This window comes from Syzygium oleosum, unplaced genomic scaffold (genome assembly GCF_021117445.2).
Source record: "Syzygium oleosum isolate NSW1041296 unplaced genomic scaffold, Sole_v2.1 Sole_v2.15, whole genome shotgun sequence".
Taxonomy (NCBI): domain Eukaryota; kingdom Viridiplantae; phylum Streptophyta; class Magnoliopsida; order Myrtales; family Myrtaceae; genus Syzygium; species Syzygium oleosum.
The window spans coordinates 6,411,864-6,432,765 of NW_026607499.1; the positions used below are offsets into that span (position 1 = coordinate 6,411,864).

Genomic DNA, 20,902 nt, shown 5'->3' on the forward strand with positions numbered 1-20,902 from the left:
GAAAATCCTCACCCAACTAGTTGATACCATGGTGGCTCCGCTTCGTACAACCCATAACCAAATTAGATTCATGTTACGATCTTGGCCTTTGGCCTGGACCCTCATTGGCCCCGGGCGAGGGCGACCCTCACCTAAGGCCGGCAGATAGAAAAAAGAAAAAAAAGACAAAAGATAAGAAAAAAAAAGAAAATAAGTGAAAAGGAAAAAAGAAGAAGAAAAAAAGTAAAGAAGGAAAATAGAAGAAAAGAAAAAGAAAAAATAAAAAAAATATAAAATGTTATTAAAAATTGTTTAAGGATGGTTGGAATCCACGTTAGCGATTTCAGGCCAAAATTAGCCTGATAGACTCAATTGGTATAACGTGAAAATGTTTAGGACTCAATTTGTACAATTAAAAGGTTTAAAACTGAATTGATAAAAGTGCAATATCTTTTGGATTTTTTAGATAATTTTCCGGAACTTTGAACTCCTTCTGAATCAGTCCATATATAGAGGGGCTAGGAGGGAGGTGTACATTTATATAAGCAAACCTTTCCTTTTTTCTTTGTTTTTTTTTTATTGTCTATTTCTTAATAAATAAAAGGATATTTATGTCGTTAATACATTTTCTTTTTCATTTCATTATCCCTCGTAAGTATCCAAACAGCTTTATAAATTATAACTTAATCCTTTCAAATTTTTTTATTCTTCTTCATAATGATTAATTAACTCCCCCTTTTTTTTACTTTCTAATCATCCCAATCAAAATATAATATTAAAAAGTAGGAGATCCTCTTTACTTTAAGTAATAATATTGACGTACGTGACGGTAGTGTTTGTTGTCTGGCATCATAAGATGTACGCAATTCTTTTCTTTTAGATACGCAAATATACGTGAGACGGTACGGATTCTTGTGGTTTGTCAACTTCTATGGTCTAGCATTGAAGATGTTCTCGTGGAAGACCCGAAAAAGGAGGCGCCTCAAGAACCTTGATGCTAATTTGCTCCCGATGAGCAATCTTTATTACCTCAAAGTTGAATGATAGTAATCGGCTTCCAAAGTGTCCAATTATCTCCTTTGGTTATTATCGACATGTGATAGATTCAGTCGATGAAAGCAGAGTTTGGTATGAGAACAATTATCGATAACTTGATAAATCGAGTGCATGATGAAATCGACGATCTTGGATGCAACCGTAAAAGAAGTAACCCCTTAAACGTGATGGACTAAAGCAACTGTTAAATAGTAGAGTCGAAGAAATTGTTAAGATAGTGAAGTCAATGTAACTATCGACGTAACCGTTGTAACTATCGACGTAAGCGTTTGTAACCTCTATTTGTAATCTTTGTTAATAATCGTCGATTATAGGCTTTAATTAGCCACATTGTACTCCTCGGAGACCCCTCGCGCACAAACAAACAAACAAACATGTTATCTTTCAATTTCTATATCGTAGTTATAGTTTTCAGATTCGCGTCGTCGATTAAATTTCGGTGTGCTTCTTAACTGTAGTTTTCAGATCCGCGTCGTTGATTAAATTCTGGTGTTGCATCTTTACATTCCTAGGTTTTGTCGTCGATTAAATTTCGGCAAAATTTGTGAACTTTCGTTTCTGTTTAAAGTGAAGTTGTCAATTTCCTTGTCTACCTGTGATATTTTATGTCGGGAATTGTCGCAGAACCTATCTCCACTAATAAAAAATTAAAGAACGACTTTTGGTGAAAGGTATTTCATTACGGAGTTGAATTTCGACGAAACATCTTTACACGCCTAGTGGGACCAGTGTGGTTGATTGAGTACAATGCCTAGAATAAACAATCACCTAGAGCTTGATCACACTACGGGTAGCAACTCTGGTGAAGGGGTTACTTAGTACCAGACTTCAACCGCTCCTGTAGCAGTAGAGCCAAGCCAAGGGAGCAATGTCAAAATCCTATGGTACTTTATGGAGGAGCAGGCGAGAGAGTCAGTGGGGACTACCATGAAGAGGTTGTTCGAGGAATGGCAGAATAAGATGGTGAATCATATAGCGAGACAAATCTATGATGTGATCAGGTCGATGGTCGTCAATGCGATCAACGATGTCAACTCTAAGCCCGAGATCTCGAATCAGTCTATACAGATCCAATCCAATACAACAGTTTCCGGGTATGTTATTCCAACTCTTAATCAATTAAGCGGTGAAAATAATTTAAGCCAAGTGATCCCATCACCAGTGAGAATTTTACAAAGGCTTGAAAATCCTGTTTACCCTGAACCTAGGGGGTCGGAAGGTCAAGTCTATTGACATATCTACCTTGACCCTAGGAGGTAGCAAGGGCAAGTTTATCAACTTGCGAATCCCGATCAAGTGGCTAAACTCAGATTACAATAATTAGGTGCTGACAGAGAAATGGTCAGGTCAATTTAAAAAGGGACATTTGTTTACACAAAAAAATGTCCAACTTGGTTATTATCGACATATGATATACTTAGTCGATGAGAGTAGAGTTTTGTCATTTATGAACAGAATTATCGATAACTTGATGAATTGGCAGCTTGAAGGGATCGACAATCTCAGATGCAACCGTTAAATAAGCAACCGTCAACGTGATGGAATAAAGTAATCGTTAAGATGATGGAGTCGATGAAACCATCACCTTGATAAATGGACAGCTCAGAGGAATTGGCAATCTCGGATGCAACTATCAAAGAAGTAACCATCAACGTGGTAGGATAAAGCAATCGTCAAGATAGTGGAGTCGAAAAAAGTATCAAGATAGTGGAGTCGATGAAACCTTCAAGGTAGTGGAGTCAATGTAGCTGTCGATGTAACCGTTTAATAACCATCTGTGAACTCTGTTTGTAACCTCCGCTGGCAATTGTCGATTGTAGGCTTCAAATAGCTGCATTGTACTCTTCGGAGACCCCCCTCCTGGCGCACAAACAAACAAGCACGTTATCTTTCAATTCCCACTCTTTAATTATAGTTTTCAGACTTGTGTTGTCGACTAAATCTCAACTTGTTTCTTAACTGTATTTTCCAAATATGTGTCGTCAATTAAATTTCAGAGCGTATTTTTGCTGTAGTTCTTAGGTGTCTCGCTGTTGATTAGATTCCGGCATTGCATCTTTACATTCTCAGGCTTTGTTGTCGATTAAATTCCGACAAATTTTGTATACTTTCGGTTCCGTTTGAAGTGAAGCTGTCGATTTCCTTGTCTATTTGTGATATTTCTTGTCCATAATCGTCACAGAATCTGTCTAGTCTACTAAAAACTGAATAACGACTTTCAGTGAAGGTATTTTGTCGCCGAGTCGTATTCCGGTGAAACAGTTACATAAAGTGATGAATTCTTATTAATGATCGGTACGACTCGCTTTTATACATACCCATTTGCATTATAGAACATAAGCTAATGTATCTAACATTTCTTGTAATTCTTTGGCTACGGCGGGGGAACCCACTTGGCCTCCAGCGCACTCGAAGAAAGGGGGAGTTGATGATGATGATTAGACCTTTTACAGATTCCTCACACACGTTCGCCACAAGTCTCACCCTAGCTGAAGGACCTAAGGGCTACGTGAGCTCTAGCATTTTGACCACCTTTTCAGAACATTCCTTCTCGTGCTTAAAAAATTCAATAAATCACCTTTTTTCTAACGTAAACAGACAGCACTCCACGAAAGAATTGCCCCTTCCGCACGATAAAAAGCGAGTGAAAGAGACGAGAGGAGGCCAAAGCCAAAGCCAAAGCCAAAGCCAAGAACCCAAGATTCACTCATTCGAGGCCAAGCAAATTTCACCGAGCACTTCCCGCATACATTCCTCTTAATCCACCCTTGAAAATGCCCAGGTTCGAAAAAGTAAAAAAAAAAGAGAGAATGAGAGATGGAAAGAGGGACGAGCAAAGTTGGGCGCACTCTTGCTTCAGCAGGGACACCTCTCCTCATTCCTTGTAGTGGAGCGAGAGACGATAGGAATATTTAACCAAACTTTTTCGCAGGAAAGGAGGACTGATTGCACCAATTAAGTTGAGGCCTTCGTGGGTATCATTTGCTCAACACACTTTCGGTTCTTGGCAACCACAAATGAGTCTCGCGGGTGAGCCGAGCTTGTTGATGTGTTCGAGTCCTAACGAAGACAACTTAATCGAGCAATCGCAATGCATTGATCACTGGATTGGAGTGACACGGAGATACTACCGTGTTCCTAGCAGAATTGGTCCGATGTTTTAACATTTTTTCTGTATTTCGCATGATGAATTATCACGACCAACATACTTTGAGACAAAAGTTAGGTTTAGTTCAGATTTCAAGATCTACGAGGGTTTTTACTCGATGAACATTAGAAATATGCTAATTAAATTATTAACAGCATTGCCTCCATGAAGAGCTTACAACATCATAAGTTCTTTAATAAGTTGTGAGGTTTGATATATCATGGCATGTTTAAACAATGGTCTCTCAACATGACGGGTTGAATTGTTTAAACATTCGCTTAGAAATTTATATCTTTTATAAATGGAGCTTTTTAAAAAAAAATCTATTTCTTTTATAAATGGAACTTTTTTTGGGAGAATATTTGTGTCTCTGCCTGATTTTAGCAAATAATCGAATAAATATAAAGGGAGCAATCTTAAAGGTGCTAATTTTCCAAGCAGCCGGTTAGTCCAGGCTTAAAGGAGCGTGCTTTTCAGCTGTTTTTATTTTAAACAACATTAAATATCCAATTTTTTTTTCTCCCAGCAAAAGAAACAACATCCAACTTTACCTAAAAATTAATAAAGAAAGAAACAAATAAATAAATAAAAAGAGAGTCCAAAAGGCCTGTCAACAGAACCCTTTTTGCTTTCTTATTATTCCACGAATTTTCCTTCCTTTCATGATTTATGCTTTTCTCGTGTTTGTCCTTAAATTAACATTTTAATCACCAGGGACAAAGGGCTGTAGTTCTTGTCTGCTGCAATGACATCTTTATCACTAATGCAGCGCCGAGTCACCAGCTAATCATATACCATTCGTGCACTCGATTATATTTAATAATAATATTATCATCTTCCAATCGAAAATCAGCCAAGAATAATAATATCATGTCGAATTTTTTCACATACTAGCAAAGAACCCCTTTATCTTGGACCGAACAGAGGGACATTTTGGACCTATGCATGTCCCTAAAAGGCTTCGTCTCGGATCTCGGGATTTACGGGATGTAAAACTTTTATAGGGTATTCCTTCATTTCTGAGAAGATAAAGATTATGAGGGAATTGGGGCCGCAGGACATGCGGATACTAGCACTTTGAAATAAGAAACGCATCCGTGAAGCCCGCTGTCCCTATATATCAACGGATAGGCCGTGGAAGCCCTTATGGGGGTTTTGGCTAATCAAAATATGGGTCGAATTTTTTTTCAAGTACTAGCAAAGAACCCGTTTCTCTTGGACTGAACAAAGGGACATTTACATACAAGCAACTAAGCAAGCAACTTTTCTTTTTCTCAGCCACTTTTTTTTGGGGGTTCTTTTTCCCGGGAAAATTCTTTTCTCGGGAATCTATGGAATACGCCTACGGGGTACGGGCTAATCATTTCATAATCTATATCGGTGCAGTGATGGGTATTGAAAATGGCTGGTCATTGTTTATTGCATGATGTTTGGTCAAAAGTGTTGTTTGGAATCATTACTTGTTTATATATGTGCAGAACTGATCGAATATAATAAGAATCCTTTTCTTTACTGCGCTTCCCATTGAGGCGTCGGCCTGCGGTTCTCTCTCCTTCACAAATTTTAATCACGGCAGGAAGCTGATTTCTCCATCATGATCAAGCAAAAATCACAAGGAGATTAGTGGAGGAAAAATGGACATAAGAAGTGATTGGTCACGTCGTTCTGTCAGCATGACCTATACCTGAAGAGAAAACGGTGTGAGATTGATGAGAAAACAAACAATAGGGTGTTAATTGCATTAGATTATTTACTAATCATGGTCCCTTCCAAATCATCCATATTCTGTACCAAAGTTATGCTGCTTTTATTTTCTTTTTTGGTTGCATATTTCTACATCGATAAGGGAACAATAAAAACAACACTAAGGACTTTCAATCTCTCGATCATAACGTTCGATATAGTTTTCGATGCGGGTGATTTCCATTTACGTAACCTGCTAATAAAAAGATTTATTATATAGACTCCAGACAGAGATGGAGTACGACATGGCTCATTTTAAGCTAGTTCTCACCAACTTTCCCGAACAATCACGGAATTATATCTTTAAATGAATTTTGCTCACGAGTGCAAGAAAGTTCAGGAACAAAATCGGTTAAGAAGAAAAAAGATGTATCAATTCATGCATAGTATGAAATATGAAATTTACAAATGATGAAATATTAAGATCTTGCTATCGACATCATAATAATGAGTGTAAAGAAAGAAAACTAAAGCATACACTATTAGCATAAAGAAAAATTTAAACAAGTGGTTTTTATCCTCCATTTATTTGAGGGTTTTTAAAAAAGAAAACTAGAGCATACACAACTAGTGTAATTAAAAATTCAAACAAGTGATTTTCATCCTCCATGGATTTGAGGGTTTTAACTATATACCCACTCTCTCACTAATCATCAGCAAGGATTGATAAGGTTACTCATGGAAATATTTTTATAAACCGGCAGATTAACGGTGTACGCTACAATCACTCCAGAAAAATATTATAAATTCGACGAGATTCGGTCAATTGTATCTTCAAATTGTGAGCTACCAATCTAAACAGGGAAGCTAGCCACTTTTCAGTTTAGCTTAATTCAAATTGTGTTACTGGGGTCCTTTCAATGAACAAATTATAAGCAATTTTTCCTAAAGGAGGTGGTCAAAGCATGAATATGAAGATGCCAAGCTTAAGGAAGACGATGACTGTTTGGGATTAATATAATTTAAACATGGTCTTCTTTTTCCTGTGTTCCCTTCTCCCTTTGGTAATAATTTAATCAGATGTGATTGGAAGCTTGATTATCAAAAAGCATCTGTCTCCTTGGCCAGATGTTGGAGAGGAACAACCCGGTTTAACTCTCGCAACGATTCCCGCAAGGAAAGGTTTAAATTTTGTTCTTGATTATATTCTCGTGTCTGCTGCTGTTGCTGCTTGTCTTGTCACAAATGTTCATCTAAAACATGGCATAACGTATACCTTTATTGGCCGAATTTAATGGGACAAAGTCGATTTCCTGATGAATGCTTTTGACCATTTATCTGTACATTTAGATGAAACTACACGGCATCTATGTTCTTCTTATGTTGGATGCAGAATAATCTTTGTACGGGGCTATAGTGCGACGGATCCGCATAAGATATTTGGAGTTAGAAGAGCAATTGACATAAGTAGGTTTTTTTTGTCCGATTGGCCGTAACCGTAACGCTTAAACTTTTGATCAGAATAAAGTCGAATTGATTATGTTAATAAGCTCGGATCTCTCTCTCTCTCTCGATATCCTGTCATGAGGTAGTAGACATAAGTCTCTCTCTCTCTCTCTCTATATATATATATCCCGTAATGAGATAGTAGACATAAGCCGCGACTTATGATAATAAATTTATGCATATTTTGTTAAACCCGTCTTCACGTAACCGTCTCGCATTATTACAAAGTATCTACTACAATATATGTGACGAAATATTATTCGAACTCTTAGGATTGGAAAGTGTTTTAATATCCAATCCAAAAAGTTTAGATCGATTGGTTAAGGGAGATTGCGCGTAAATAAAAAGCACTCGAACCCCGTAAATAAGTGGTGCGAGATCTTTATGGCGAAGCAAAGACTTAATCAGCAAGTTGGTGGCTTGTAGCTTCAAGGGAATTGAAGCAATAATGGCTCCTCGAAATGATTTCTGTCGTTGAATGGGAGGCGGCCATCGTTTATGCCTTCGTACGCGAGGAATGGCAAGTGGGCTTCCAAATTGTTGAAAAGTAGATTCCTCGATTTGTCTTTTGAGACGTGAAAGAAAGGGGCGGGCGAAAGAAGTAAGAAATCCAAAATGGTAAAACACGGGACGGTTTGCTCATTGGCCTTTTGAATCGGGGCACTCACACGAAGCTTCATTTCGACACTTTCATGAACGATTATTTTCATTGGAAAAAAAGAAGAACCATAGTCATAATAACGAGACACTACACGAGCTCGGAATCACGGGTATTACGCGAATGTCGCCCGTATATTAATAAAGTTAGGTAGGTCGATACATAGGCCATTTCGTGGTAGCGATGGCTCGTGACGGTCAAGACATCTAGTTCGATGCATTATGCTGGTATATTGAGTCAGTTTCATTCGATGCTCTAAAAATGAGCAAAAGTAACCCCGGATAACGAACCATTATAGCTTGTAAAATGCAACATAATGTAAATACGAGTAATGTGGCAACATCTATTTGCTTTAGAATTTGATTATATAAGATCGACGGGTTGTGCATGCATTCATCAAACTACTAATAACCTTGCGTTTTCGGTTCATGACTACCTTGAATAAGAATTAAGTGCCGCAATGTATGAGAGAGAGAGAGAGAGAGAGAGAGAGAGAGAGAGAGAGAGAGAGAGAGAGAGAGAGAGAGAGAGAGAGAGAGAGAGAGAGAGAGCACAAAGTAACATTCATAAGCACATACTTTCCCTAGGTCACGACCTCAATTATTTATCGTATATTATCGTCCAGAAAGTTTATTTTGTGGATCGATTCTCAAAACACTCTCTTTGATATTTATTCTATTTATTATAAACATGCACAGAGAATTAACTGTCGGAAAACTCATGAAACGTCGAGTCCACATCTTCGATATATGCAGGTGGCCCGGACCTTGAATGATTTGCATACTGTTAGTGGCATTTGAAATCACCTACTCTTTTTACCTCGTCTGTCTACTTAACAATGATTTCAGCGACACGACTAACCATCTCGCGATGCTACCTATGTCGGACCTGGCATAAGCTATCGAGAGCGACGACATTCCTAACTTCTCAGCACAAGATAGAACTCTAGGGCATGCACGGTCCGAGTAAGATTCATCTTTTACGATCAGCAAGTGAGGCTGTCAACTATGCTCGACTCTTGCAAATTGGATTTTTCCCAAAATGACAAATTACCAATGGAAACAAATGATCGAACAATCTGGCAAAAGGCCACCACTCGGGAAGTACTTTGTCAGGTTCAAAGATTCGCATATCCACAAGAGAGACCGGATGCCAAATGATGACGTCATTATTGTTCATGCCACTATGTATATACAAACCAAAGGATCAAATAACCAAAAATCTGACGACCCAACAGAAAAAAACACAGAAGAAGAGAAAAAAAATGATAAAGGGTCGACAGAATATGACAACTGCTACTCTTTGTTAATAACTACCAACTGCAAGTTTTACCTCTCATCACCTAGGACACTTGCTGTCTCTTTATTCTTAAAAAGCACCCACAGATCTCTTCCTGATCTAGAGGGCTTTTCCATGATTCCGAGTTCCTGTACCGAAGCATCGATTCCGACTAGGTGCGACTTACATTAGCGCTTTTTTTCCGGGTATTACTTGGAGTCCCGATTGATGAATTTAGACACGTAGAGTCCACATGATCCGACGATTGGTCATTTCGTCGTGGACCTTCGATCCTTCGTCAGTACCCGTAATATTGGAACTGTGGTTGACTGTACGTGGTGAAAAACGGACCTGCTCTTCCTCCATACTGCTCCTCCTCATGCAAAGTCATCTACCATCGTGAAAAACCACAAAATCTTGATCAAATGAGAGCTCAAACTTAAGCTGGAAACAGAGCAAAGTTTTGACAGTCTAACATGAGCTCAAATTCGAACTTCAAGTTGACACGCCTGAATCGTCGCAAGCATTCGTTGTGAATCACCAAACGAAGACGCATAATACGTCCGAGTGAATACGCTTGCGAACGGGTAAACGACGAGTTTTTGAAGGGGCAAAAGATGAAAAAAGAGAGGAGGAGAAACTTTACCCAGAACTCATCATCGTCATCATCTCTAGCAGAGGATGCCGCCTTGGGAACATCGCCAGCTTCGTCGTTACGTGCGAATCTGCCACGTATGCGCGGTCTGTTGTCGGCTAGCGTCTTGCGGCATGCGTACTGTCGCATCGTCAATTTCACCAGCCAGACAGAAGGGAAAAAAGCAGCCGCATTCAGAGTTCAGTTGGGACACGTCGGAAGTCTTATGTTAAAAGAAATCAATAAGCATGTAAAGGAAGATGAAATAAGAAATGGGCCGTTTCTCGTTTCTTGATTATGGGGGATTGATGTTTTACCTTGATCGTCTTGTTGAAGTTTCTCTGGGTGCGTTTGGCTCTGTACTTGAGGATCCTCTCCTTCCTTTCTTCTGCACTGTAACGTCTCACTTTGGCATTTGCTTCCACAGTGAAGGAGCTCTCTGTGGCCAGAGGGCTCGAGAAGGATCGTGGTGTGGATTGGGGCGTTCCAGTGCTCCGCTGGGTAAGCAACAAATTGTAGATTCTTCTTCAAGATCGTGATTTAAAGAGAAAGGAATGATCTTGTGCGAGCTGAACACCGAAAGGACAGAATAGCTTAAATTTTCTTTGACAAAATCGAGGAATTATACCTGCAAGTCTCCTGTGCTACACACCCTCCTGATTTGACCATCCAACAGGCAATGCTCAGGCGAGCTCAAGGCGTGGTGGTACTGGAATTCCGGAGACTCCAGGACAGCATCGAACAGGGGCTGATGAAACGGGGCAGACCTCCCATCCACAGAGTTGCTGCTATAGTTCCTCTGCAAGTACTTGGCCACATTCTCGGGCCCACCGTAACTATGAGCAAGAATTGGGTAGGTCTCGTAACCCAACTGGGGTTCCTCGCTCTTGACCTCATAACCGCCAAGAATCTGAACCCCATTGGACATATTGGAACCATTCGGCACCGGCCGAAGCTGGTTTGCCTGATAAAGGCTCAAGCTTCCGAGCTGGTGAGATGGAGGTGAAGATGAGGAGAAAGAGCAGGAGAGTTGGTGAAGAGGGTGGTCATCAGGCGATTCATCGAGTGGGTTTTGGGTGTCCAAGATGGACTGGAGGATGTCAATGGGCGAGTCAGTGTCGGTGAAAGGGAAGAGCGGGTCAGACAGGAACTGCAGCTCTGCATCGCAGGCATGGAGATCATATGGCGATGACATCGAAACGAAACTCAAAACGAGAACTTTCTCAGAATTCAGTGAAGAAACAGCAAGGGCAAAAGACGATCTTTTTGCCTTCGGCTTTTGCCGGGTCTCTGTGTAAGAATTTCAAAACCAGCGACGCGAGTAGCAGAGACCAATGCACTTGCGCTTCGCAATATATAAGACCCATATTTTCTGATTGGTCCCTCGTATTCTTCGTGTTTTCCAGGAAGCGCCCCTCGGCAAAGTCAATTGCAAAGACGCCCTTTGACTTTGGAGTGCCAACCCAGCGTAAAGTTTTTCCCAAGTGGGTCTCCTCTTCCAAGCCGCGTGCATATTCTATTGGTTTTCTCGGGGAGATAAAGCAAGCCGATTTGAACAGAACGAGGGACGACCTGTGGTCTCTGTCCATACCCATCTCCGAATTCATCTCTCTTGGAAATCGATTTGCAGCTTCTCCTTGAGTCTCTGCATAGAAGCAGCAAGATTCTTGATTAGCGTTTGAGTTTCCGCCAGAAGTCATGCCGTCTCAGGAGTACATGGACAAGCTGCAGGTCCGGCAAAGCTACCGGAACCTGTGGCACACTGATCTGATGCACACCATTCAAGCTGATACTGGCTGTGAGCATCGCAAAATTTTGACTTTCTATGTCTTTGATTTTTTTTTTTTTTTGGTGTTGTGAAATTTTTTCCTTAGCCTGACGATTTTGGTGTTTTGGGGCGGCTGTGCTTGTTTTGTGAATGCAGATTGCTGCTTTGCCTTTTGGTGGTGAGTAGCCTGGATCTTTGATTTCTCTGTGTGCCTGTGGGCTGCAGATCTGGATCTGAGTAATCTCGATTTTGTGATGAGCTTGTTGATCATGTGAATTTTAGGGGTTATTGTTCTCATGTGCTTGCTTTACTGTGTTGAATTAGTGATGATTGTCTATTTCACCGAAATTTCAAGCTAGACGAAGGCGTGGATTTAATATTTGAAGGCTTAAATATTTGGGTACTCGCAGTTTGTTTTTATTGCGTGGCAGTTTATTCATTTTTGTGGGCATGGTTGAAGATGCGTTGACTTGTCAGGCGTCGACTTTAATGCGTCTCTTGCCTTTCCAGGGGGATGCTCATGCAGCCTAGAACATTGGAACTGAATCGTGATCACCTGTCATGCCTTTGATTTTGTTTGTTGCTGTTTCTATTTGCCCTTTCCCTCTATGATGCTGGTCCACTTCTGTTTCACGCATGATTTGATCAACCAAGACTAATGTGGATCTTACTCGGTTTAGACCTTAAATTTGACTCATAGGATTGTGTCTTCTCTCGCAATGAGCGGTTACACTGATCTTTTAATAACACAAAGTTCTAGGTGACAAAACTGCTTCGTCATGTGTCTGGTCATATATATAACTGAGGAGATATTATGAAAATTGGAGTCTCAGTTGATTACTTAATGAAGCTCTGTCGAAATTTTATAACGTGTTGTTTCAAGTAATTGATGTTTATTGTGCTTGCCGCATTACCTCAGGGCTAAATTTCCTTCTCATGCTATGTACTTGGTGATTCCTTGGGGTTATTCGCTACACTGCCCAATTAAGTGGTTCCTTGGCTGCTTTTCCTTTCGGTTGACTTGAATTTGGTTTAACACCAGAACCTTTAGTATGATGATATCATCGGTAGATTTGCACTTCTTGTTTTTCTTTTGAGTGGATTGATGGTCAACTTCTTCAAGCGAGGATATCACTTTAAAGCTAACGTTTGTCTTGCTCGGTGTTGGCTTTGTAAGTGAAACTTGTAGCTGTCATGTTCTATTCCTTCCACCAACTTTTGTCTCACCATATATATGTTTTGATACTGTATCATCAATTGAATGTCCGTAGCCATAGCACTTTGTTTTTGGAGTATCATCTTTTGGTCTTCTAACAAATTAATTTCGTTGTAGTGCACCATGTGCTTCATACTTGCTCCGTAAAAGAGCCCTTTACAATGACATGTCGAGGTAACGCTCTGGTTCTCAAAAGTCTTATTCAAATAGATATGGCCTTTTTCATGGATGATAAATTCCTCTTGTTTGCTTTAGGTATGTCTGTTGTGCTGGTTACATGCCATGTAGTGGTAGATGTGGAGAGAGTCGATGCCCCGAGTTTTGTCTCTGCACTGAGGTATGGATCTTATCTGATAGTTTAGATTATGCTAACAATAACCTGTAAGAGATCCAACTAAACTGATAAAAGCTCTACATTGGGTCTTGTAAGCTTCATTTTCTAGCTTGTGTAAACTTATTGTTCTGAGGGTCTTCTGTTGTCAATTGTCGATCTTGCTCTGTAAAGAGTTAAACTCTGGGATAGTGTTCAATTACTACTTCCACGGTGGTTGTTACCCGGACCCTGCTTGACCACTGGATCTACATAACTTATGTGGAACCAGCGAGAGCAGATGGTCAGGTCCATTTTTTCTATCTTTTGCTAGGCAAGGACGGGGAGAGAAAGAAATGAATTGCGCGCTTGTTATGTTTATTAGTGTCTGAAATTTTCTGGGACTTGTAGATGTTTTGTCTAGATAACGCCATTACTCGACCTATTAAGTTTTGGATATGGCTACTTCATTATCTAAGGCTAATTTCATTGAGAGAGGAGTATTTTATACCCGATGAAACAAAAAAAAAAAAAAACAGGGGCTTGCCATTAGTAGCCGTATTTTGGGATTGCTAGAGCCTTCATTTGTCTTGTAACAGTGCCCTCCCTCTGGCTGCTTGCTCGCTCATTCAAAATGCAAACTTTATGGTATGAGCTCATGCAATGAAAAGACTCACCTTCTGCAAATGATTTTGTATCCATTTGTTGAAGGCATCTGCAAGTATCGCAGCCCATCTTCTTTGCCTTTTGTTGGTGCTACCCACTAAAATGCTGTTCACAGTGTGAAAAGCTGATGCAGTCACATCTTGTGTTTGACGTGAGAATGTAAAAAGGAACATTGGTCCAATAAGATCTTATATATCTGCAGTAGGGATGTAATATATAGTTGGATGTTGGTTTTATAGAAGTGGTCTGTTGTTTTGGCACTTTCTTTGATATATTTGCACCTCGCGATGTGCTTTCTATGTCATCTTACTGATGAACGCTAGAAGGCTTCAGATTATGGGTCATAGTCGGAGCTTTTCCATTAAAATTAGCTAGTGGTCAAGTATACATAAATATGATAAGCATGGTGTCGTAATTATCTTACCATTCTTTGTTACTGAATCCAGGTTTTTCTCTGCTTCGGAAATTCGGTGGCCTCCACTCGCTTTTTGTTGCAAGATGAGTTCAACATACAGACTACACAATGTGACAACTGTATCATTGTACATCCTCCCCTCCCGCTCTCTATACACTGTATGCAAATCATGTCAATATGCTGACTTTGCATATCTTACCTTGATTTCAGGGCTTTATGTTCTGCCTCCAACAACTTGCCTGTATATTCTCAATAGTTGCTATGATAGTTGGGAGTGAAGAAATTTCAGAGGCTTCTCAGTTGCTAAACTTGTTGTCTGATATGGTTTATTGCACGTGCGTCTCTTTCTCCTTTTTCCTCTTGGACTTTTTTTCTAATCAGATCAAAACTTCAAAGCATCTGACTTGCGATTTTTTTTCCCTTTGGTAGGGTCTGTGCTTGCATGCAGGTATTGAAACTGAAAGATAAGAAAATCTCACTTTGATGTTCTTATTTCCTCGATCAACGGTACTATTTCTTGTTGCTAATTGGTTCATTCATATTCAGACACAACACAAGGTTGAGATGGACAAACGAGACGGCCTGTTTGGTGACCGACCCATGGCCGTGCCTCCTGTTCAGCAGATGTCCCGCATTGATCAGCCTATTCCTCCCTCAGCCGGCTATCCACCTCCGCCGCCACTGCAGGCTTACAGCTATCCACCTCCCACTCAGGGCTATCCCGCTCCTAATTATCCTCCCGCAGGTTATCCTCCCGCTGGTTATCCTCCGCCTGGGTATCCGCCTGCTGGCTATCCACCTGCCGGCTATCCAAAGTGATCCATTTCTCTGCCTTAAACATTGATATACAGTTTCGCTGATGTTCTCATGTCGCTGTGAGTCATGTGCACTACGGTTGGGTAGACAAGTGTATACTTGGTGCGGGTATTTTGTTTCAGCATTGCTTTCTTGTGGCCTCTTAATGCAGCGGTATATACACAGGATTGCGTGGTTTTTGCTGTTTCATCTTGTTCGGACTTGTTATCTGAATGCCTTTTCTTCTTGTCCGTCTATGAACCATAATATGTCCATTAAAAGTACCCCTTGACTATATTTGAACATATGATCTATTATTTCATCACTTGCAAATTCTGGTGTGATTGTCTTGCCGATCTTTCCGTCGCCCTCTGTTCTGTTAAATTTACATGATTCATGTGTTGCTTCATTAAGTGTGGCTCTATTAACCTCTTTGTTTCCGCTGATCTGTTTGCTTAATTTTTCTGGTGCTGGTAGTTTAGATGCTGCTTCAAAAAGTCGATCTAATCTGAAATCGGTTCAATCGAAAACGATGCGACTCCGTGAATTCCTATCTAGTTGGAAAAAGAAAACTATTTCACTTGCACATCTAGTTCGAAATTCTGGCATGCAATGCTACATTACATTACCCATGTTACATCAATGAATGATTAGGGAGGACATTGCCCATCTTGATGAATGAATGTGTCGGCTCCTGATAGCGCGATTCGGTTACATAGTAATTTTTGTGATGTTATTCAGGTCCCAAAGTTTTTAGACTTTCGTTTCTAACCCGAGGACTCAGTTCGTATCTATGTTTGCTAGACTAATTGCTACCGCGAAAGCTAAGGATTGCAGTATTGTACTTGTGTTGTGAAGTGCAAGATGAATCGTTGGAAGGAAAAGTGTCCCAAATGGAAGTGAGATTGACAAGAAAGATTTAAACTGAGATGCCTCGCCTCTCATAAAGCTAGGAATGGTCACTGTACTGTTTATTTGCCATGATCACATAGCCATGGCTACAACTTAGGAACTGCCACACAGATTCTCGGATCCTTTCCGGTCTTCCCATCTCCGATGTTCTCGGTGCCATCTCAATTTCTGGCCGCCCTGCCACGCATGTCGGCCGTCTATGTCTTTACATGGTCCCCTAGTCAGTGGTTTTTTTCCTGTTCTGGATTGCAAAAGGCCCTTGGCCATGTGTGCTTACATTATCAGACCGGAACGACAAGTTTAGTGATTGAATCCGACTTTGATTGGGTTCGGATTTGATCTTAGATTTGCCCCGATGAAGAACCGGCCCGACACCGGCAATAAAAATAAAATATGATAAAGTGGTTGCAGAAAATTAAATAATTTCAAGTCCTAATCTACCAAAACAAAAATCTGGTCTAGCCAAGTAAGCTGGCGTCCACAACTATCCTATTGATTTCATCATATCAGTGGTTGTACAAAAGTTGTCTCAAGCTGCTCATATTCGCCGTCTGCGTAACATTTTGTTTTCTTTAAGATTGTCAAGATAGACATCCCAAACAATTAGGCAGATTGGTTGAATTTTTCTTTATTTTTTTAAAATGGAAGCTGTTAAAAATAATTAAAGCAGGCTTAAGGGAAACGCTCGTGGAAGTGGTCATTATCGCGTTGCGTGTTTTGACAATTAAAAGTGACTAATGTTCATTGATTGTTCTTAGTGGTTGAGGAGGATGGTACTCAATTCTAGACACGCTTCTCAGCTCCTTTTGTACTCTATTGCCGTTCTTGAGCTTTAAAAATTGCACAAAAAACATAAATAATAATTATAATAGTAATTTGAAGAATGGGATAATGACTTATTATTTTCTCATAAATTGGCAAAATGGGTCCAAAGCCCTTTTTGAGTTTACATCCCACAAAGAAAAAGAGATGGCAAATTTGAGTTTATATGCTACAAATTAGTGATAAAAGCAACAGGGTTTTGAATGTTAATTGAGATCTAATCCCTCTTGACCAAATTATCCTTGTCAACGCGAGAACTCGCTCGTTTGACTCAGGAAACCATTTTAATTACATGGGAAAAAGTTTTGTATTTTACGATAAAGTGTTCCTCAGCCAGTCAGTGTCGCGATGTCGTGGCCAAGCAAACAGGCAAACGTGTTATGGTTCAAAATATTAGGCCGTCTCTTTCGATGTTCATAATTTATACGCCGTGCTCTAGGGTTTTGAGAGAGGGAAATGTTCGAATAAATATTGCCATAAAATGCCTGCGATCCAATAGATATGTTGGATGATCTAAGCATTCATTGGATTCCGATTGAAATGAGAGCGATTGTTATGTGCGGACAACCTCGCCGACCGATGCATTTCGAATGTCTGATCAATAAGAGAAGGGCACGTGCGAGGTGCTCTTTTCATACCACTCCCACCTTCGACTTCGGCTTTTCATTCACGTTTCGACTTCTTGTTAGCGAGAACCATTTTTAAAGGGACTTCCAAAAAAATTGATTTGATCGACTCGAAAATTACACTTTCGCATTAAAAAGCGTGTGAAAATCCGAGATTAAAATCGAGTTTCTTCTATATAATTCCAAAATAATTTTAATGAAAGACGTAGAGAACAATTTGATTTGAAAAGCTACAACATTACAAAACACCCATTCAAAATAAAAAAAAAGAGCAAAAAAGGTCACAGAAAATGAGAAAAAGGGCATGATTTAATTTTTAAAGCGATAGTGGCCCCAATCTCACTAAAAAAAATTATAAAAGCCTTTCTTTTTAGTCCATTAGAAAAAGAAAATCAAAATAGAGGATATAGCCTTTTCTCTCTTGCGCTTTTGAGACAGTGGGACTCAGCACTAAGGATTAAAATAGCAGCTGGTTTTCATTTTTATAAAAAATTCCAATGGAAATATAAATAAAAAAAACTTGAAATTTATCTAGAAGGGTTAGGTGCAATTGATGGGTAAGCATCAATGCGAATGAGCAAAGAGCAAACCGTGTGGGCTCAATCTTCAGCCGAAAATAGAAACACTTACACGCAATAATCGGATTGACATGCCACTTGGTACCTAATCAATTGTATGACCATGCTCTTTTCAATGTCTTCATGGTACCCAATGAAACTTCCTCAAGCCTATCCAGCCAGCCGCTCTATATTTATGCTTAGCCAAAATTATTTCCCTCCTCGACTATTAAAAACAAATTATTGCTTCGTTATTCGCATTATTCAACAAAAAATTTGCCAACGGAGATGCGGCCCTGCTAGTAAGGGAATTGAGGGATGGGGTCGAAGAGTATCGGGTTCGAAGTTCGATCTTCGTGAGCACCGTGCACACATATACATAGTACATAGGAGTGAGACAAAGAAAAAACAAAAATTTAGATAATTTCTTGTCAGCTTTCCAATGGTTAGGATCCGCAAGATAGAGTTCGACCCTTTTATTTAGTTTTCGCTTCTTTAAATTAGGAGAAGTGATATAACGGCTTTTAATTTCTTAATTTTTAAGAACGGTTTTTTCAAATTGCGCACTTTTTGATCAAACGGATTTTCTTCTGAAAAAATCATCTAAACGCACTTATTAGTGGCACGCCTGAAGGGTGTGCACACTGCACAGCAGTTTGAGAAATCTTGATAATGGATAGTTTCAACAATTAAAGAATAACAAGGATATTTAGGGTTTAATGATAATCTCCCACGCATTAACTTTGATTATCCATCCTACCTCAAGTTTTCATTCACCATCTTTGCTATATCTTCTTTTCCCCCTTACAATTAGGATGTTATTAAGATAAGAAATCCTCTGAATTTTTGTTTATAAGCGAATATAATTATTGGGTAATGACTAGATATTGCAATGGTTATGCACACTAATCAAGATCGAGCTGCTTGCTCGGACCCAATCCAAAAGCGGAAAAAGCAAAAGAAAAGAGAGAGGAAAAAAAGAAAAGAAAAGATGCAATTTGGGACCGGATGAGATCGCGAGAATTGCCACAAAACGCGCAAAGCTTTCAATGCACCTCTCAAAATAAAAAAAGTGAGAAACGATGATTAAATCTGAAAATAAAAAGGGGGCCAAAAAAGAGCAATAATTAGCAATAATTCACGCACAGATTTTGTTCGTCAAAGAAAAGAAGAGAAAAGAAAAATCCAAACCGACATTTTCCCGTCTTCTCGACGACAAATTATTGGCGCAAATCGTAGCCGAATCGACAATGCAGATGCCCCCAAAAACCAAAACTAAAAGGAGCCAAAGCCGCAAGCATTATTATTATTATTATTATTTTCAGCAAGATTTAAATATTACTATCAATATAATCAAGATCAAAGGCACCAAAGCTACTCCATGCAGAGCTCAGAGAAACAAAATTTGCAATGATTTAAATAGAATAAATTAAGAACCAATGCTCACAAAAAAAAATGGGATTCTTTTCTTTTAAATCAAGTAATTAGTAGATGGGAAATTTATTGGATGCAATTGACATTATTGGCTCAAAAAAATGTGGTGCCAAGATTTGATCAATTTCCCGCAAGTAAAATATACAAAATTCGTGCGAATTAATTTTTCACTTTTTCGACATATTTTTTACCCTTTTTTTGGGGTCGGTCGATCGATTTTCCACCTATATACAAAAGATCAATCCAACCCCCTCCAACCCCAAAAAAAAAAAGAAAAAGAAGAAAAAAAAGCAGAGATTCGAGAAATAAAAATCAAAACTTGGCCGTCCTTTTTGTTACTATAAACCAGTGATGTGGGCATACTCTTCGAAGCCGTGGAACTCCGGCACGAACGACGCCGCCCACAGCCGCTCGTTGATGGCGCCGACCACGTCGTCCGGCACCAGCGTCGTCCGGCAGAGCGGGCACGTCATCTGGTCGTACCCCATCCACCGGTCCAGGCAGCTCCGGTGGAACACGTGGCTGCAGTTCGCGAGGCGCCGGGTCTCGTCCCCGCCCTCGAAGTCGTACAGGCAGACGGCGCAGCTCTCCGGGGGGTCGACCAGGTCCGCGAACCTCACCACCGGCAGGATCTCCCGCATCAGGGCCGCCGACACGGACGGCGCGGGCTCGCCGGAGTAGGCGGCGGCGGAGGCGGCGGAGGAGGGGGCGTAGGAGGAGGGGGGACGGGACGCCGGGTCGCGGGACCCCTCCGGGTCGAGGAAGCCGGGGAGGCCGGCGAGGTGGAAGAGGGCGGAGATGAGCCGGCGGAGGGCGGTGAAGATGGAGAGGGTGTCGAGGAGGAGCTTCGGGAGGAGGAGCTCGCTGTAGCACACGGGGAAACCCATGAGAAAGCTCCGAAATTTGGAACCGGAAACGAGTGGGAGAGCAGCAGAATCGGAGATGGGAGGATCGAGTGAGCGAAATGAGTGGAGTTCTTTCTTGCGGCTTCTGGGTTTCTGGGTGTGTTCTTGATGGAGGTGGAGGAAGTAGAGAGAGAGAAGAGAGAGAGAGAGAGATATACAGGAAAGAGAGATAGAGAGAGAGGTGGAAGATGGATCCGGTCTTGCTTTATGGGATTCTTTTCTTGAAAATAAATAAATTATTTTTGTTTTTTTTTCACGTGTATATTATATATATAATTTATATATATATATATATATATATATATATATATATATATATATATATATATATATATATATATTCTTGCAGTGGGAAGAGTGAAGAGGAACATGAGGTGAAGGTGCGGCCTGTTTGAGCTGTGTCTTGTCCACGTACATGTCGTTTTCTAGCATCCAGGTTATATGTATGAAATGCCATTATTTTTTTAACAAAATTCATTTTTTTACGGATGGGTTAAAATTCAAAAGTCCTCCTTTTAAAATTTCTGCTGTATA

General features: G+C 40.2%; 3 protein-coding genes across 4 annotated transcripts; 1 reads left to right on the top strand and 2 right to left on the bottom strand.

Moving 5' to 3' along the window:
• Nucleotides 1-9,180: 9,180 nt before the first annotated feature.
• On the bottom strand, nucleotides 9,181-11,259 carry LOC115675643 (two-component response regulator-like APRR9). 2 transcript variants are annotated; one of them, XM_056318344.1, is made up of 4 exons: nucleotides 10,578-11,259; nucleotides 10,260-10,443; nucleotides 9,955-10,083; nucleotides 9,181-9,699 (listed from the first exon to the last, which is right to left on the bottom strand). In XM_056318344.1, the coding sequence occupies exons 1-4, from the start codon at nucleotides 11,135-11,137 to the stop codon at nucleotides 9,607-9,609; spliced, it is 966 nt and encodes a 321-aa protein (XP_056174319.1). In that variant the 5' UTR covers nucleotides 11,138-11,259; the 3' UTR covers nucleotides 9,181-9,606. The 2 variants fall into 2 exon arrangements, with proteins under 2 accessions (XP_056174319.1, XP_030454248.2); XM_030598388.2 differs by having other exon boundaries at nucleotides 10,260-10,439; nucleotides 10,571-11,259.
• Nucleotides 11,260-11,436: 177 nt separating this feature from the next.
• LOC115675531 (uncharacterized) lies at nucleotides 11,437-15,445 on the top strand. The gene is made up of 8 exons (XM_030598243.2): nucleotides 11,437-11,740; nucleotides 11,867-11,888; nucleotides 13,044-13,100; nucleotides 13,182-13,263; nucleotides 14,349-14,444; nucleotides 14,528-14,652; nucleotides 14,747-14,765; nucleotides 14,864-15,445. Exons 1-8 carry the CDS (start codon nucleotides 11,641-11,643, stop codon nucleotides 15,134-15,136), a joined length of 774 nt encoding a protein of 257 aa, XP_030454103.1. The 5' UTR covers nucleotides 11,437-11,640; the 3' UTR covers nucleotides 15,137-15,445.
• Nucleotides 15,446-19,567: 4,122 nt separating this feature from the next.
• Nucleotides 19,568-20,514, bottom strand: LOC115675373 (brassinosteroid-responsive RING protein 1-like). Its single transcript, XM_030597993.2, has one exon. It carries the CDS (start codon nucleotides 20,348-20,350, stop codon nucleotides 19,802-19,804), a length of 549 nt encoding a protein of 182 aa, XP_030453853.1. The 5' UTR covers nucleotides 20,351-20,514; the 3' UTR covers nucleotides 19,568-19,801.
• Between the last annotated feature and the right edge of the window lie 388 nt (nucleotides 20,515-20,902).

Excerpts from the sequence above, each read along its gene's own strand:
- LOC115675643 (XM_030598388.2), bottom strand. The coding sequence starts at position 11,137 with ATGTCATCGCCATATGATCTCCATGCCTGCGATGCAGAGCTGCAGTTC. Across the intron at positions 10,084-10,259 it reads ACTTCAACAAGACGATCAAG|TACGCATGCCGCAAGACGCT; the intron begins GTAAAACATCAA and ends ACGATGCGACAG. Across the intron at positions 9,700-9,954 it reads ATGACGATGATGAGTTCTGG|ATGACTTTGCATGAGGAGGA; the intron begins GTAAAGTTTCTC and ends TCACGATGGTAG.
- LOC115675531 (XM_030598243.2), top strand. The coding sequence starts at position 11,641 with ATGCCGTCTCAGGAGTACATGGACAAGCTGCAGGTCCGGCAAAGCTAC. Across the intron at positions 11,889-13,043 it reads TGCTGCTTTGCCTTTTGGTG|TGCACCATGTGCTTCATACT; the intron begins GTGAGTAGCCTG and ends ATTTCGTTGTAG. Across the intron at positions 14,445-14,527 it reads AATGTGACAACTGTATCATT|GGCTTTATGTTCTGCCTCCA; the intron begins GTACATCCTCCC and ends CCTTGATTTCAG.
- LOC115675373 (XM_030597993.2), bottom strand. The coding sequence starts at position 20,350 with ATGGGTTTCCCCGTGTGCTACAGCGAGCTCCTCCTCCCGAAGCTCCTC.